Genomic DNA, 17,073 nt, shown 5'->3' with positions numbered 1-17,073 from the left:
TTCTGTAACACAAAGGGTCCTGATTATCCTCCTCTGTCCCACCAGTGCCAAGCATAACAGCGACAACATGACCAGGAGGCTTCAGTATGAGTCCCGTAAGTGATGCTTGCATATTGTTCCTTCAGACAATTGTTCCTTCTGACAATTTCAGATACTCTGAATGTCATTCTTTTTTCCATTCTGTTTCTATTACATTACTATGAAATGTCTCTCTTTGCAGGTTTTGACCCTGTCTCATAGTCACTATGTCAGTGTGTGGGTGCGTGCCCATGTTGGTTGAAGCTCAGTCGAAATGTCAACCTATATTCCACCAACACCAAACAAGTCTTTTGATGATCAAGTCTGTCTACAATGTTATGCCACAAAACGAGGACAGCTGGAGTTTTAATTACATATTTCATTATAATGCCACCAGAGGGAGCCAAATGTGCAAGATAATAATTTTGGAGGTCTTATCGATTGTTTTGTTCCTCCTTGCTTCAAAAAGCGTTTTCCTTCAGTGTAGCTTTTCAGTAGCTCTGCTTGTTCAATAACATGAAATTAAAACACGAGGCTCAAGCCATAGGCAAGGAAACCTTTGGCTGCAATCCAACATATAAACAGAACATAGACAAAGTGCTCTGTGGTGTGTGGAGCAAAAAGGAAATCCTCCGTCATCTCGAGCTAGGCAAAAAATGCTCACAGTCAGATATTGATCTCGACCGCAACAGATGAAACAAAAACCCAAAGGGGCTATTGCTCAGACACATAGCTTAGAATAGCCATTCCGTCTAAACCCAACAGAGATGCACGTACAGAATTTAGATTCATAGCTGTTTAAAGGGACAGTTAACTTTTTTACACCTTGTAGTCAGATGGTTTCTTACCCTGAAAGTAGTCTGTGGGCCAGGAGAAACTGTAATCCATGGTTCAGATGTGTTTAAATATCCACTACGAACGTAGCTAACATCAAAACAATGGGTGTGAATGGGAGCGGTAGACAAAGTTCAACATCTGTGGTTGCAACAATACTGTGATCTGTATTTCGGCATTTTAGCAGCAGATGGCGAGTTGTCACACACATTTAGGCAATAAATGCTAGGTGACAGAGTAATAGCCCCAAAGGGTATTAGCTGGCTACAGACGACAACAACAACAACAACAACAACTGCTGTGCCCTCTTGCATTGCTCTAAAGATGGTTTCTTTCATTCTTACAATACAGACACATAGTAGCAGAGGCTTCAATTGGAAGCACAACAGTGAATGATGCTAGTATTGAGTGTAGGCTACAAATCACCAATGAGTCCACTCAAAAAGAAATCAGGGCCCTGAACAGAAAATAGGACAGAGCACTGGTATGCAACGTGTTTTGACAGGTCGTCATCAATGATTTGCACACTCCATAAATGTATTTATTTACAGTATTTGTAACGGAGGCTCTCCTGCTGTATTATTACTTTTTTTTTTACATTCCATGCTTCTGTGCCCATGTGAAATGTCACCATCCATCATACTGCTAACATCCTTTGGCTGAGATAGCTAGGCTCCATGGGAGGCTGGTGGAGGTAGAAATCGGAGGATGGACTCATTGTAATGCATGGAATTGAATGGAACATGTTTGATACCATTCCTCATTCCTTTCCGTGCATTACAATGAGCCTGTCCTCTGATTTCTACCTCCACCAACCTCCACTGCCAGCTATGCTATTATCTAAATGCCTCGAGAGTTCTGAGGAGGGGTTCAACCTTTGGATAAAGTTATTTGGTGTTGAAGGCTAATGCCCCTCAGTTTACAAAGGGGCTATACGAATGAAAATATAGCAATGCCAAGAGATGCAGAAAAATGATGTAAAATACAGCAGCTTATGATTATTGTACTAGACTGTACTTGATGTCTTTGGGCAGCAGACTCATCACACTTGGTGAACACCAGCTGAATTATATGTTTGTGTGTGTGTCATGTATTTACTAATGTAGTGTACACGTCTGTAATTTGTTTGTAATTATGTGCCTCTACGTCTGTAATTTGTTTGTTATGTATGTGTGTCTATGTTTGAGATTTGTCTGCAACATTGTTCCCTCACTACTGCTGTCTTGGACCAGGTCTCTCTTAAAAAACAAATTTTATCACAACAAGATTAACCTGAAAATATAAACTGTTAAATGTTAATTCGAATAAAATAAAACTTGCAATTATTTCACATTGTGTTTCTGATTACAATAGTGTCAGAAATGGTTAGCATATTCCTCATTAGTAGCCCTAACACTTCACAGTTCCTGACTGGAAATACCAAGGTCAGGGCAAACCTCATTTAACGTGATGGATACTGCAGCTCTCACGCCTTGCACGAAGTGATTGGAAGGCCAGACAATGACTGAGGACACGCACTCGAACGCACGCACACACACACACATGCGCGCGCGCGCACACTGACAGCAGGAGGGCCGCAGTGCCAATGACAGACACAAAAATCACCATGTTCCCGATCAATGGATAAATCATTGCCTCAGCCACAGCCACAACGCGTAGCAGAAGAAGACACGTGTCAGATCCGTTTTGATAAACACCTCTCAGCTTACTCACGCCGCTCACGGACGCTGTGGTTTCTGGGTAATTATGGGGAGAGATAAAGAGCAGAGCATTCTAATTATCACATTGCTTCATCTATCAGCTCTGCGCCGGACCGACTGCATCAGCACAAATGTCAGGGGAGGCAGTGCACATCACGACAGTCCCTGATTAAACACCAAGCAGCTTTTCATCTGACACGGTGTGTCTGCCATGGAGGCACACCCCTGATAGCCCCCCCTCGTACCATCATCAGCACCTTCAGGTTTCTATAAGTGCTCTGCACAAGAGAGGACTTTGTCACTCCCAGCGAAACATTTTCTGTACACGTCGCTTGTTTCATTTCGCAATTAGTGCAAGGGAGGAGCTGGGCTCTGGGCTTGCGCACAAACTGCATGGACAGTAACGGCCATTCGCTCAAGACAACTTTGGGCAATAGCATGACTTGCGCAATTTAGGGAATGACAATGCTTGAAAGAGGGGCACGTCTGTCACGTTTGCAGTGTGTGTGTGTGTGTGGTTTCTGTGGTTTCAATTTGATGTGGTAACAATGTACTTTTATTTTTTTTGATTTCTTGTGCTTTTCCCTAACTTTTTTTTTTTTTTTTTGGGGGGGGGGGGGGTCACTGAGAAATAAAGGCATCTACAGTACATGTCCTTAAATCAGAAGTCCATACTGATAAATTCCTTGAGAAATATGAACAAGTTGATAAAGTAGGATAGCCTAATTAGGCTGGCCTTCTGATGTTAGGGTTAGGGGTTAGAGTCGATAATGAAGGCCTGTGCCCTATGCTTGTTGGTGTTCCCCCTGTCTTTTACCTTGTATCTTTTTTAACTGAAGGATGTGGTAGGTACATGTACATACTTCCTTGAAGGGGATTTTCTTTTTTACCCTCAGCCTGGCCACAATTCAGCTGTCAGTTCTAAAAAAAATCTTTGGTGAATTTCAGTGACGTGGGTTGAAAGTTTCAACACTCGGATTTCACGTAATGGTACAAATGTCGGTGTATAAAAAGAGAGAAGTGAAATCTAATGTGAAATCTAAGTAGCTGAAACGTCAACCCAACCCCTATGATGCACATACATATTTTGTTGTAGTTACGTGTGTATCTACACACACTCAGAACATGATGAAAATCCTTGCTGACGCAACAAGTAGCTCCATACTCCAGAGTCTGTGAAACACCTTGCAACATCGGCTTTTGACCATAACTTCCTTGGTTTATTACCATGGCAGTGTGTTCTAGTTAGTTTAACACTGGACGTCCCAGTGGGATGTCAACGAGTTTGACACTATAATAATAATAACTCATATGTTTTGTGTGTTATCAGTTTAATTGGTAATACTGCATTGCATTGCATCCTGATGTTCAGGATGCAATGCACCAAACAGTCATGCACCAAACGTACACGACCACAGCATTTTAAAGCATGCTACCAATGTCAAGATTTCCTGTGTTATAATATGATATCCTGTGTCACCAAAGCATACCCATAAACAGCACAGCTTGGTTAGAGTGAGTCTTATCTTTCCGCTTACATGACCTTCTTTGTCAAGCTACTTCTACAAATGTATATGAACAAATATGAAACCTCCCACCACAAACCTCTCTACTACGCATGCCTACCGTGGCTATGCAGCCAGTTGCCAGGGGGAACAACGGCTCCCATTGCATTTAAACCTGTCTTTAACCAGTTCAGGGGTGTTCAAGTCATTTAGCTTAAAGGTCCATTGCTGCAAATGTCAGGGGGCTTTTGGACGTTGGCAAAGGTATGCCATAACATATGCATACGCAGTACTTACACTGCTCACAGTGCAGCAATTGCATTACCTTGAAAGTTTCAAAGAGTTCAAGGACCTTTTATGTAAATTCTAGTGTGAGGCCATTGCATCTTCAGAAATACTCACAAAGGCTACTGTAGTATTGAGAGGATAATTTGTTTTAAATTGTTGTTTTAATATTTTTCCATGTACAGTATGACCAATCTAAAGGTCATATGTTTTGTGTGTTATCTGTTTAATTGGTAATACTGCATTGCATCCTGATGTTAAACCGGACATACACCAGGTATACACGACCACAGCATTTTAAAGGATGCTACCAATGTAAAAAAAAAAATGGAACATCTTCTTTCCTGTGTTGTAAGAGTTGTGTCACCAAAGCATACCCATAAACAGCACAGCTTAGTCAGAGTGAGAGTTAGTCCTCATTTGACCTGGAAGCTTGTGAGTTTACTGACTAAGGTATGTACTGTGTCCCTGTTGATCTCTCTCTTTTTATTCGACTATCAGTAGCTCCATGTAAATGTTGAGTAAGGAGACAAACAAGGCTTTGAAAACTGTAAAATATTTAACTTTGATGATATTCGACCTTGATAAATTACAGACACAAATCTGTCCCCTAAAATGTATTACACTCCTGAGGTAAATATGAAATGCTTATCATGTAACTAATATCAATATTTGACCACAATGTCTGGTTAAAATATTTTTTTTTTATTATTACATTTCACCTTCTGTTCAGTCAGTGGAAAAATATGAAATATTAATGTTTTCAATAAATGTACCTCTCCACTCGTGTGTTTTTGACAAGTTATGTGTCAATTATGATATCAGAGTAGACTGCAATAGAGTTCAGTGGGTAAGTTCTGTGTTAATGCACACTAAAAGGGCAGTGACTTTGGAGAGTTTCATCACCCTTATTGGACTATCATGGCCCTGGTCCAAATGGGTCTCTCTCTTTCTCGCCAATGACCCTCTGTTAAACTGAGTCATTGAGACCAATCTCTTTTGCTCCTGTAATGATGGGCTGAAATTTAAGTGCTAGGCTCTTTGGCGCTGAGTGGTGTGTGTGATCAGTGGCCAGGTGAAGCTCTCATTGACGCTCCTTCAGCTCTGATTACCAGAACTTCACAAATCTACAGTACTTACCTAGCTAACCACCTGCCTACCTGTCCATCTATCTACCTACTTAACCATCAGCATTCTGTACCATTATCAATATCTCACTGACTGTATATTTATAAAATATACAATTATATTTGTTATTATATTTTATAACAAATATATAAATTGTGTGTCTTGTTACAGTTAATTTATCTTGCTCTGGTGAGGTCATATCAAGGAAGTAAACTATTCAAGAATGGAGGGGAAAGTATGAGAAAGCCATGACTAGCCCTGATTGGAACCTCAAACATTTGCCAAGTCTGGATTTCAGTGCGTACGTCCCTTAATGAACTACTGTACTAGACCAAAACACGTACGCCCGACAGCCGTGCTATCAGCTGTGGGTTTACAGCCTCTCCATGAGCGCCCAGCAACACCAGATAAACCAATAAAAGCCCTTGGCGACCTCCATTCTGCAGGTGTATGACTCGACCACATTCCCAAAACGACAGGATCTGTTTTGAGCGTCTGGAGCCATGCCTTTTATAGTTTATTGTCATTTAGCTACCGTGCCGATTTGACAGCAAATTTGGGCTTCTATAAACACCTCAAGACCACATAACCCACTTCTTTAATCATTGCATCTTTCCTCTGAGGGATCTGTGTTAGCACAAATTGATTGCTCAAATATTGATTGCATGTGTCAGTCTGTGAGTGTCAAATTGGATTTGGCATAAAATGAGAAATAGGATGACAGTGTTTGATCGTGTTAATCAGTATATCTCCTGAGGTTGTTTAGAACAAGGATCCAGTTCATATGTAAGTAATTACGTCCCTTGATTTCTACCCATGTAAAATCGACATTGACATTCTCCATATAATTGACACACGCTGTGATCAAATTGTTTTGTTGCAGTGAGCATAAAGCCTTGGAATTAAAATCTATTTTTGCCTTTTGGGTTTTTATTCCATTTTCCTTTGAATTCCTTTTTTATTAAACAAAGAGTTATTGTCTGTGTCGAGGTCAGCAGATAACACTGCTAGATATGTGATTATCATTTCAACAGCGGACGTGTAGTTGGGAATGAAGTAACCCCTTCTCTGTAAGAAATAAAGTCACTCTTCAAATACTGTCCTCATGGCATACCACTTGTGTCATGCTGGGAGAATTATGCTGCTATTTTCCTTCACCATGAATAGAAGGAAGCTTAGGGGTTCATGCATGCGCTGGGTATTAACAGAGGGATTAGTAGAGAGGCTTCTGGGATACTCAAGTTGTGAAGCATGAAACACGTTCTCTTTATTGTTGTGATGGGTACGTTATTTACCACAATTAACACTTTTGATTAGATGTAGACTGTGTCTAAAGCGGCAAGGTCTTGCTAGTTTGGAATGGGACTGCTTGAGGACCACAATGTGTTAGCCCAGTATGTGTCCATTTGTCAATGGGGTCCAAAAGTACTCTAGCTACACAGAAATAAAGAATGAAAGGGCTTCATAAATCATGAGGCAATTGTAACACCCCACTGGGTGGACAAACAAGTGGAGGAATTTTCTTCAATTGCTTCACATTCATCTTTGTTGTCTCAAGTTGGGAATATTTGTGTGCTCATCTTGTGCTTCCTTCCTGTCTTGCAGAATGCTGTCCGAGAAAAAGATTCATAGCAATGTGACGCTGGCAGTCTACATCATCACATTTGTGATTGGATTCCCCACCAACGTCCTGGCCTTCTACACCTTCGTCAAGAAGGTGAGACAGAAAGCCACGCCCATGGACATCCTGCTCCTCAATCTGAGCATCTCCGACCTCCTCTTCCTCTTCTTCTTGCCGTTCAAGATGAAGGAGGCGGCGGACAACTTGCTGTGGTACATGCCCAGATTCCTGTGTCCATTGTCCAATTTTGTGTTCTACACCACCATCTACAATAGCACCTTGTTCCTGACTGCAATCAGTGTTGAACGCTACCTAGGGGTGGCCTTCCCAATCAAGTACAAGCTGAAAAGACGGCCGTTGTATGCAATGGTGACCAGTTTCTTGTTCTGGGTGATTTCCATGGGGCATATCAGCATAGTGTACATCATGCAACACTTTGACCACTCCAACACCACCCGCTATGACCTCTCAATGCTGCATGTGTGTTATATGGATTTCTCAGACGAGCAGAAGCAAGTCCTGATGCCGGTGCGATTGGAGCTCTTCCTGATCCTCTTCTGTGTGCCATTCCTCATCTGCTGCTTCTGCTACATCAACTTCGTCCGCATCCTCTCCAAGCTACCTAACATCAGGCCACAGAGGCGGCACCGGGCCATCGGCATGGCTCTAGGGACCCTGCTGATGTTCATCATATGCTTTGCACCCTACAACGTGTCCCACGTGGTGGGCTATGTCAACTGGAAGACCCCCGCATGGCGTGTGGAAGCCCTTCTCTCTAGTACCCTTAACGCTGCCCTGGACCCTCTCATTTTCTACTTCTCCTCGTCCGCTCTCAGGGCCACATATAGAAACGTCTGGAAGAGACTGGTAGAGAAGATGGAGGAGCTGTGCTGTTGCCATAAGGCTCTCCACTTCCCCTTGCTGTCCTGTTCAAAAGCTCAGGAGAGCACACAGAGCTCTAATGACAGTTCCTTATAAAGTGCGCTGCAATCGCTATTCCTTCTAGCTGGTTTAGTAGATCTGTTGAGCTTTGATTAACAAAAAAAAGACAGAGAATTTTGCAACTATTTTTTATGCAAAGTATGCATATAATTTTATGCTATTTCATTTAGGTTTATTAAATGTATTTACATTTAGCAATACCATTTTGAATATTTCTGGTGACCATTTTTGAATACTGCTTCTTACAAAAAGTAAGCACACAGTATTAGCTTGCTTTCACTCTAATTTATGTTTGAATACAACCAAAGAAACACTGTATGTCTTCTTTCCTCTACAGTACAGTGGTTCATCCTTTATCCTACAGGGTCTGGTTACCCTGATGAGATTAAAATCTATTTTGCAATACAAAACTACTGTTGAGTCACTCTTTAAAAATGTTTGACAAAATGGGATACACTGGCTTGCATAATAGAATCTGATTGTCCAAGTGCACGTCTAAAATATCAGTTTTTATGGAAATTATTTTGTAATAAACTAAAAGGGTTATTATAGCAAAACAATATTAGACAGGAAGTTGAGGTATCAGCAGTATCACACATTAATATCAAAATGAATATACTTGTTCTTTTGACACTTCTGCACCACCCACTTCTTTTACTAATGAAGTCCTCTTAGTATCTAATGAAAAGTGTGCTTTGCTCACTGATGCCTTTGAGGGGTGAGAAAACTCCACAATGATGCGATGACTGGAAAGAGAAGCTGGCGAGACATCAAAGGAGGAGATAGGTCAAAAGGTCGGAAGAAATTCCACAGTTGACACAGTTTGAAAACAATAGCCACGGCCCTACGATGTGGAGTGTTTTAAATTATCTGTGTAAATGAAACTCACTTGAAAGTGTCCCACACCAATTTACATAAAGTAAGCTAGCTTCAAAAGGAGTCTTGACGCGAATGAGAAGAGATAATAATCAAAAAGCAAGAGAATAGGTCTAATTCCTACAACGTAAAAGTGTGGTTCTTGTGATGCTCTCTCCTTTAGAGATTCATCTTCACCACCCTTGTCGACCACGAGTGCAGGTCAGGGACTTTTCAGGGATTTTTTTTTTTGCGGACTTACAGAAGGGCAGGGGCTTTTCCACAAAAAAGGGCACAACGGGGCGTTGGGTTGGGGGGTGGTGTTTTTGCGATCCTAACAACACGTTGCGAAAACAAAACAAAAAAAACATCCAGGAGGGCACTTTGTGAGTGGCAGAGCAAAGGAGCAGGGGGGAGCAGGGGGGAGGAGGGGTGGTGCAAAGGAGCAGGGGGGAGCAGGGGGGAGGAGGGGTGGTGCAAAGGAGCAGGGGGGAGGAGGGGGGAGGAGGGGTGGTGCAAAGGAGCAGGGGGGAGGAGGGGTGGTGCAATGGAGCAGGGGGGAGGAGGGGGGAGGAGGGGTGGTGCAAAGGAGCAGGGGGGAGCAGGGGTGGTGCAAAGGAGCAGGGGGGAGCAGGGGGGAGGAGGGGTGGTGCAAAGGAGCAGGGGGGAGCAGGGGGGAGGAGGGGTGGTGCAAAGGAGCAGGGGGGAGGAGGGGGGAGGAGGGGTGGTGCAAAGGAGCAGGGGGGAGGAGGGGGGAGGAGGGGTGGTGCAAAGGAGCAGGGGGGAGGAGGGGGGAGGAGGGGTGGTGCAAAGGAGCAGGGGGGAGCAGGGGGGAGCAGGGGTGGTGCAAAGGAGCAGGGGGGAGGAGGGGGGAGGAGGGATGGTGCAAAGGAGCAGGGGGGAGCAGGGGTGGTGCAAAGGAGCAGGGGGGAGCAGGGGGGAGGAGGGGTGGTGCAAAGGAGCAGGGGGGAGGAGGGGGGAGGAGGGGTGGTGCAATGCGAACAACCGGCGGTGGGTGCGATGTGAGAAAAAAACATCCAGGAGGGCACCCTGCATTTCAGATAATAGTTTAAACTTTAAAGCATTACGAGAACCGTTGACTGCATTTGTCTATTTAGTGTTTAATTTCCTTCTTCCAATGAACTGTTTTGTTTGGTAGAGTACACCCATAGCTGATATCCCTGGAGGGGACTCCACTGTGGTTAGCTACAGCTATAGAATGAACTCACATATCAATCAATGAATAACAGAAGTGAGAAAATGGTCTCTCTCTTATCGGTCTGTTTTAAACACAGTATGAAGCGCTGGTATAATGATGTATATGGAAGGTCAACAACAGAGCTGTTTGGATAGCCATGCATGCGTGTGTCTGTGTCTGTGTGTGTGTGTGTGTGTGTGTGTGTGTGTGTGTGTGTGTGTGTGTGTGTGTGTGTGTGCTTTAGAATGGCCTGAAGGGAAGGGCTGTTTTAACTGAAGGTGGTTCCCTCCTCTCCCTTTTGGATACATTTACTCTCCTCCTATGACCCCCCTCTCTCACAATCAAGATACATGCACAGCTGAGAAGGACTACAGTAGGTCCAGACAACAGCCAAGGTGTAATAACCAGGCAGGCTCCTCAAGCCCTTGACCGACAATCCCACTCATTGCCGGATATATACAGGACAATGGTTACTACGGAAACCTTGTTTGGAGAGCCCAAGAGATAGATTGCAGCTGGATCTAGCGAATAATAATAATTTGCCATTATCTGCGCTGAATGTTTAGATTATCCTGTAAACAGACAGTCACACTAGTTGATAGGAGCGGGAATAAGCCTGAGAGGGGAGAGAAGAAGGAGATGCAGTCAGGGTTGAGCTATGATTATAAGTGGAAGTGCCAAGAAAACCAGTGTGGAATGAGGTAAGATGCTATTCCTCAATTTAAAAATGTACAGTACACGTAGAATGAGGTCACATAAAGAGTGGACACTGGAGATGTTAAACATTGGGGCGGTGGTCTTTGAGGTTTCGAAATTTTGGAATTCCTTCACGTTATTCTCCTCGCTATCTCCTCCAGACAGCGAAGGCGTGAGTAAGGAATTTCTGATGTTAGTCATTGGCCAAAGAAAGAAAAGAACGAGTAGTCAAACTTCTTCTCCACTTCTTACTGACTTACTTGCTTTATTAGATCAACATTGCTTTGATGTAAGAGGCCTGCGTGTGGTGGTAAGGTACATCTTTTTGTTTTAATTTGTTGCAAAAGATCAGTTAGTGTGTGCACTTGTGTGATGACTATATTGAGTGCTTAGCCTAAGTATGTGCTGTATTGTACTGTACTGTAAATGCCACTCGTTTGTACTCATAAGAGGTTCAGTTTTTATTAACTGTAATTTATCAAGTAATTTATCAAGTAATTTATCTTTAATGGATATGACTTGCCTCACACGTTTATGATCGAGATACTGTAGGATACATTCATACCACTATACTACAGTGAACATGACAGACTGTATAGTTTGTGTCAGCTGCAGCTTGTGTGAAAACACTGCAACAAATAATCCTGCACTGATAAAACTACTTTTACCACCTTTTGACAACATTTTGATCCAAAGCGGATGTTTGTCAGATCATGGTTATCATCAGCAGCTTGAGTGTCGTACATTTACACGTGTGGACATTGCCCTCAGCTTTATAAGCTGTCCTGTGTATGTGTGTCTAAGAAAAACTAAGGTAGTTAAATGATAAGACAATATTAAAGCTGCAGTACGGAACCATATGCCTACAAACACTCCGTGTCCCCGCATTAAACCCAGACAACCACATTTCTCACCAAAAACATAGGACAGGGTTAGGGTTAAGGACCCTAACCCTAACCCTAACCCTAACAGATTTGTACAAGTGGGTTGCACTACACAGTAGTTATTAACTACTATCTAGATTTTTTGTCAAGCATTTAGATGCACATTGTATTAATGTAATATAATATACACCATTTAGCTGACGTTTTTATCCAAAGTGACTTACATTGCAGTGAGTGCATACATCTTTCAGTATATATGGTCCCGGCGGGAATCGAACCCACAACCCAAGCGTTGTTAGCGCCATACTCTACCAACCGAGCCACAGAGGACCACATGTGTGATTATTAAGCAAAACCAAAACCTCTGTCAATAAAAAAAAACCTAGCAGAATGGCAAACTACAGTGGAAAAATCAAATGACAATAGGTGCTCAGTGTGGTAATCTCTTTCTATTCTCCATTTTCAACAGAATTTGAAGCCTTTGAACAGACGATGAGCATTGGTATATTGTGGGGACAGGAAAACCACGCTGTCTAACCGGGTTAGTTCCAGGCTGTTGACCCAATAAGCAGCTCTCGCCCCCAAAGCCTCAGACTGTCTGACAGATCAAGCCCCTTGTGGTGGAGCGCTTTCATCCCCCCAGACTCAGTGAGACGATGTGACAGACCTCGCTTCCCTGCACTACCAAGTGACTGCTTAGCACCAAGGCCACCATGCAGGAGTGCCATACTGCACTGTGCCTCTCCGTCTACGTCATCACCTTTGTGACTGGCTTCCCCGCCAACGTCCTGGCCTTCTACACCTTCAGCAAGAAAGTGAGGCAGAAAGCCACGCCCATCGACATCCTTCTCCTCAACCTGACCATCTCCGACCTCCTCTTCCTCCTCTTCCTGCCGTTCAAGATGCAGGAGGTGTCGAACGGCATGACCTGGAGCCTGCCCTATTTCCTGTGTCCGTTGTCGGGCTTCGTCTTCTACATGACCATCTACAACAGCACCTTCATACTCACCGCTGTCAGTGTGGAACGCTACCTGGGCGTCGCCTTCCCCATCCAACACTCGCTCAAGCGCCGGCCCAGGTACGCCGTGGCGGCCAGCATCTTCTTCTGGCTCTTCACTTTCCTCCAGCTGAGCATCGTCTTCATCATGCCCTACTACAACCCCGGAGGCCTCCACCGGTTCCCAAACGGCTCCTCTAGCAGCCCGCTGTCCCACAGGAACGTCTGCTACGAGGAGTTCACCAAGCCGCAGCTGAAGATCCTCTTGCCCGTCCGTTTGGAGCTCTGCCTGGTCCTCTTCTGCATCCCCCTGATAGTCTGTAGCTTCTGCTACATCAACTTCATCCGCATCCTCTCCAAGCTGCCCCACATTGGGCGCCGCAGACGCCTCCGGGCCATTGGCTTGGCTCTGGGGACTCTGCTGGTGTTCGCCCTGTGCTTCGGACCCTACAACGTCTCACACATCGTGGGGTTTGCTACAGGTGTGAGCCCCGACTGGAGAGACATGGCTCTTCTATTAAGTACCTTCAACGCCTCCCTGGATCCCCTTATTTTCTATTTCTCTTCCGCCGCCGTGAGGGCGACGCTGGGGAATGTGATTAAAGGGGTGAGGACCAGGCTGAGCAGGTGTATGTCCTGTCGCATGCTCTGGTCCTCTCGTAAGGGTGCGAATGAGACAAAGAAAGATAAGGGACCAAAACAAGGGGAGATCAACGCTATCTGAACTAATTTACAGCCCCATGGCAGCTGAAATTAGTTTATTCCACCATGCCTGGAAGCAGGAAATGACTGTGCTGTTGATGTTCTTACAACTGAGTGAGATTGTCATTTACACTATCTGCGTCTGTTTGATCATCCTCTGGCGAACTGCCTATTGAGATTAGAGACAGGATATGTGGGAGATATGGAACCTTCCTCCATATCAAAGCCACAATATCTCACACAGGGGAGTTGCTGTACTTTCCTGGAATGAAGAGTTGTCAATAAGGTGTTACTGTATCCGTACCCACCTACTGTGACATCATTATTCAACTGTTCTTTCAAAGGAATACATTCTGAGGACCCTTTACACAACCAGGAGCTGTGTTGGGGAGCTCAGTCTGAGAGACAGATCTAACATCTATGAAACACCCCTAAACATAATCTCTTAGCAATGAGAGATAAGGTCGTCAAACAAGCATCACAACAGTGTCCCATGTAGGTGAAAGGTAATGACGATATTTACCTACAGTACGTGTTCTATTCAGTTTTTCTAGGTTCTGTGATGTTTGTGTGCGCCCGTGCATGAATGAGGGCATCACTGTTTGAATGGCCGTGTGTGTGTAAAGACCCATTGTCATATGATTGATATAATTTGCCTCATGAAATGAATGTGGATTCACTTTGCCCTTTTGTGTAGACCTCTCAATGGGGAAACTTCAGGGTGATATGTTTACTGTCATTGTGGGAGCAAATAAAGATATGGGAACACTTTAGATTATGGTATACTAATTAGGCACTAATATAGACCTTATAAGTGTTTGCTTTCTACCCTGCCCCTCAAGACGCAAGTTGGCCTTGAGGTTAGGAAAGCTAGCCAATAACCTAAATGTCGCCTGTTCAATCCCTGGATGTGAGCTGGTGGTCACATCTAACTGGCCAGCTACTACATTACTATTACTACAGTGACAATAAGAGAACACTGAATAAAGACCAGAAATACGGCCAGTAAGACCTACTGTAAATAATGGCCTAATAAGGTGTTTATAATGAATGAATACATTAGTGTCTAATAAGTGTTCCCTGTAGTAAAGTGTTACCAGCTATATTTATTTTGTGAACAAAATCATAGTTTAACTGTGTTGCTATTATGTTATAAGCATAAAGGATGAAGCAGAAGCAGGTTGTGTCTTTTTGTGTCTTTTTGGTCTTCTCCACTTTCAAAAAATATTTTAATTTACTTTTCCTCAAGAAAAGACATTAACTTAAGAGATTTCATGAATATTTAGGCAGGGATATTATCTTTCTGAGTCTGATTACAGTAGGTACCAGCACACTGCACACTGCACCACACAGTAGAGTACAGTAAACACACAGGTTCAATAGTAGCTGACTATAGCTAACCCAAGGAATTGCGACAACTCTAATCCTGCTTTTTATTTTTTATTTAAGGTTACGCTTCAACAGAGATTGAGTTGATCCTTGCATCTTTTTGACAGCTACATCATGCATGAAACATTCACTCTGATATATACAGGACTGACCACGACTGAAGCACAAAGGCAGTCACCAGCAGTTGTCACGATTGGAAAATGCAAAAAGCAGGATTCCTGTCAACACGCAACATAGACAAAAGGTTTCACATAAACTGGCGTCAACGTTGCATCACAGTTGAGGGGTGTTACAATACAGTATGCGAGAGTGAAACATACTCATCAAAGAGGGAGAACTACTTTTAAAAATAATGCAACTCTCTCTCATTGTCACAAACAAGGAATCATGTGATGAGAATACAGTATATACAATCTTCCATGTACAGTGGATTACAAGCTTCGGTGGGGATTCAGCAAGTGATTTAGCAGAAAATGAAATTATTATGCTGTTTGCCAAGGGTTGGTGTGTTCAGGAGAGGCATGGAGTGCAAACAAGTCTTCTTTTGTTTTTTTATCATAGAAGGAGTATGTCATGCATTATTTCCTGGAAGAGTAATTTAGACAAATATGTATTAGGTCGGTGTTGACTTTTCCTCACAATGCCTGAACAGATGGCTGTTAAAACAAATTAGGTGCCCATAAATGAGGATGTTTTTGTGTGCACATGTGAATGAGTATGTCAGAGGTAACGTACATTGTGCAGGGCAACGTTCTCTTTTTCTCACACAAGTGTTGGAGCGCTGTAAAGTAAACAATGATATCAAAACATATACCCAAGACAGAAATCATAAAGCTTTTCTTCATGACTGCATTTCCGACTCATGATCCCTGCGAGGATTCTTGTCAAGAGTGTGACCATTCTTACCTATCGTAGAGAACACCGTGGTCAATCCAGAGAGGACACACATCTTCAGGATATTCAGGCATCCGATAACCTCATTGGGAGCTGCATCTGTGAATGTGGGGAAAAAATGCAGTATTAACTCTGTCAAGGATTAAATACAACCGACCTATATTACAGACCTATAGCTAAACAGCATTATTTACTAGTCCCCTATGGAGCTTCCAATACAACTTGCTATGTTTTGTCCCCAGACAGCTTCGTTGTCATGACATTCTTTGATTATGATGCAATCTCTTTACCAGCGTATTACAGACCTATCTGGATATTAAACGAGTGTGAATTCAATTCAACGGGTTGACGTGCCCCTGGTGATTGGCATGCCCATATGTAGTGAAAGCACAGGGTGCATTTAATTTGACAAGGGAAATCATTCATTAAATTATGCAAGTATGTACTGTATGCAATAACCTTTCTGCGTTGGCTGAGGATTGACCCATAGGATAACTGGCACAGAGGGATATACAGCATTGGGTTTTAATAGAAGCTTACTCCAGATGAAGAAGGCAGACAAGGCTGTGGTCAGAGCAGGGTGGTCCTGTACGCTACAGGTGTAGGTGATCCCAGCATCCAAAGACTGACGAGGGGGGAGGGACAACACACTGATGAGGTATACTTCCTGTTTGGAGCTGTCGGTCACTTGGAGGCATGCAGAGTGATTCTGAATCACTGTGATTGAGGAGTGCCCCATCCAATCCCTAGTTAGGGTCTTGAGATTTAGGCTCGCTGATTGGTTCATGCAAGGGTGGGCGGGCTGAATCGTGCAGTTTCGGACCATGGAGGGCTGGTCGCTATCTGCACTTTGGTGGGTCCAGGTCATGGTGAGAAGATTTGGGTGGAACCCCCCAGTGACACAGAGAAGAGCCCACTGCTCAATTGCGGGGTCCGAGGGTACCCGGAGGAGGAGCTGGGGGGCAGAGGGGGGAGCTAGCAGGGGTGGGAGGAGACAAGGGAAGGGGGGGTGAAATACAGTTGTGGTAAAACAAACTCATTGTTCTATAAATGACCCTGGACATACTGTAATCACATGCTCCTCACATTCTACCAGAGAAAGTCTAGAGGAAGTTACTCTTCCGCATGAAGGATTTCCACATAATAATTTCACCATCCCTCCCTGCCTTTTTCTCTGGTGAGTTTCAATTCCCTGAAAAGAATCAATACAATGCACTGTGCATGGTGCTGGGGCGATTATTCCTGGATCTGTCATGAAACCGCTCAAGCAAAAACATCAACTGAGAGTATAGTTCACGTAATGGGAGGCTGGTGGAGGTAGAAATCGGAGGACGGGCTCATCGTAATGCATGGAATGGAATGAGGAACGGGTTCAAACATGTGATTTCTACCTTCACTGTTTCACGTGCCTCAAATTTGTTTATA

At 43.7% G+C, this 17,073-nt stretch overlaps 2 protein-coding genes across 2 annotated transcripts; both read left to right on the top strand.

Annotated features, from left to right (window-relative positions):
* Positions 1-7,076: 7,076 nt before the first annotated feature.
* Positions 7,077-8,430, top strand: LOC310810751 (free fatty acid receptor 2; the record flags this gene model as incomplete). Its single annotated transcript, XM_083678601.1, has 1 exon — positions 7,077-8,430. The coding sequence occupies one exon, from the start codon at positions 7,077-7,079 to the stop codon at positions 8,067-8,069; it is 993 nt and encodes a 330-aa protein (XP_083534727.1). The 3' UTR covers positions 8,070-8,430.
* A 3,949-nt stretch (positions 8,431-12,379) lies between these two features.
* On the top strand, positions 12,380-13,474 carry LOC310810455 (free fatty acid receptor 2; the record flags this gene model as incomplete). The annotated part of the gene is made up of 1 exon (XM_083678222.1): positions 12,380-13,474. One exon carries the CDS (start codon positions 12,380-12,382, stop codon positions 13,385-13,387), a length of 1,008 nt encoding a protein of 335 aa, XP_083534348.1. The 3' UTR covers positions 13,388-13,474.
* Between the last annotated feature and the right edge of the window lie 3,599 nt (positions 13,475-17,073).

This window comes from Argentina silus, assembly GCF_951799395.1.
Source record: "Argentina silus genome assembly, chromosome: 10".
Lineage (NCBI taxonomy): Eukaryota > Metazoa > Chordata > Actinopteri > Argentiniformes > Argentinidae > Argentina > Argentina silus.
This window is presented reverse-complemented; position numbering and strand designations above follow the sequence as displayed.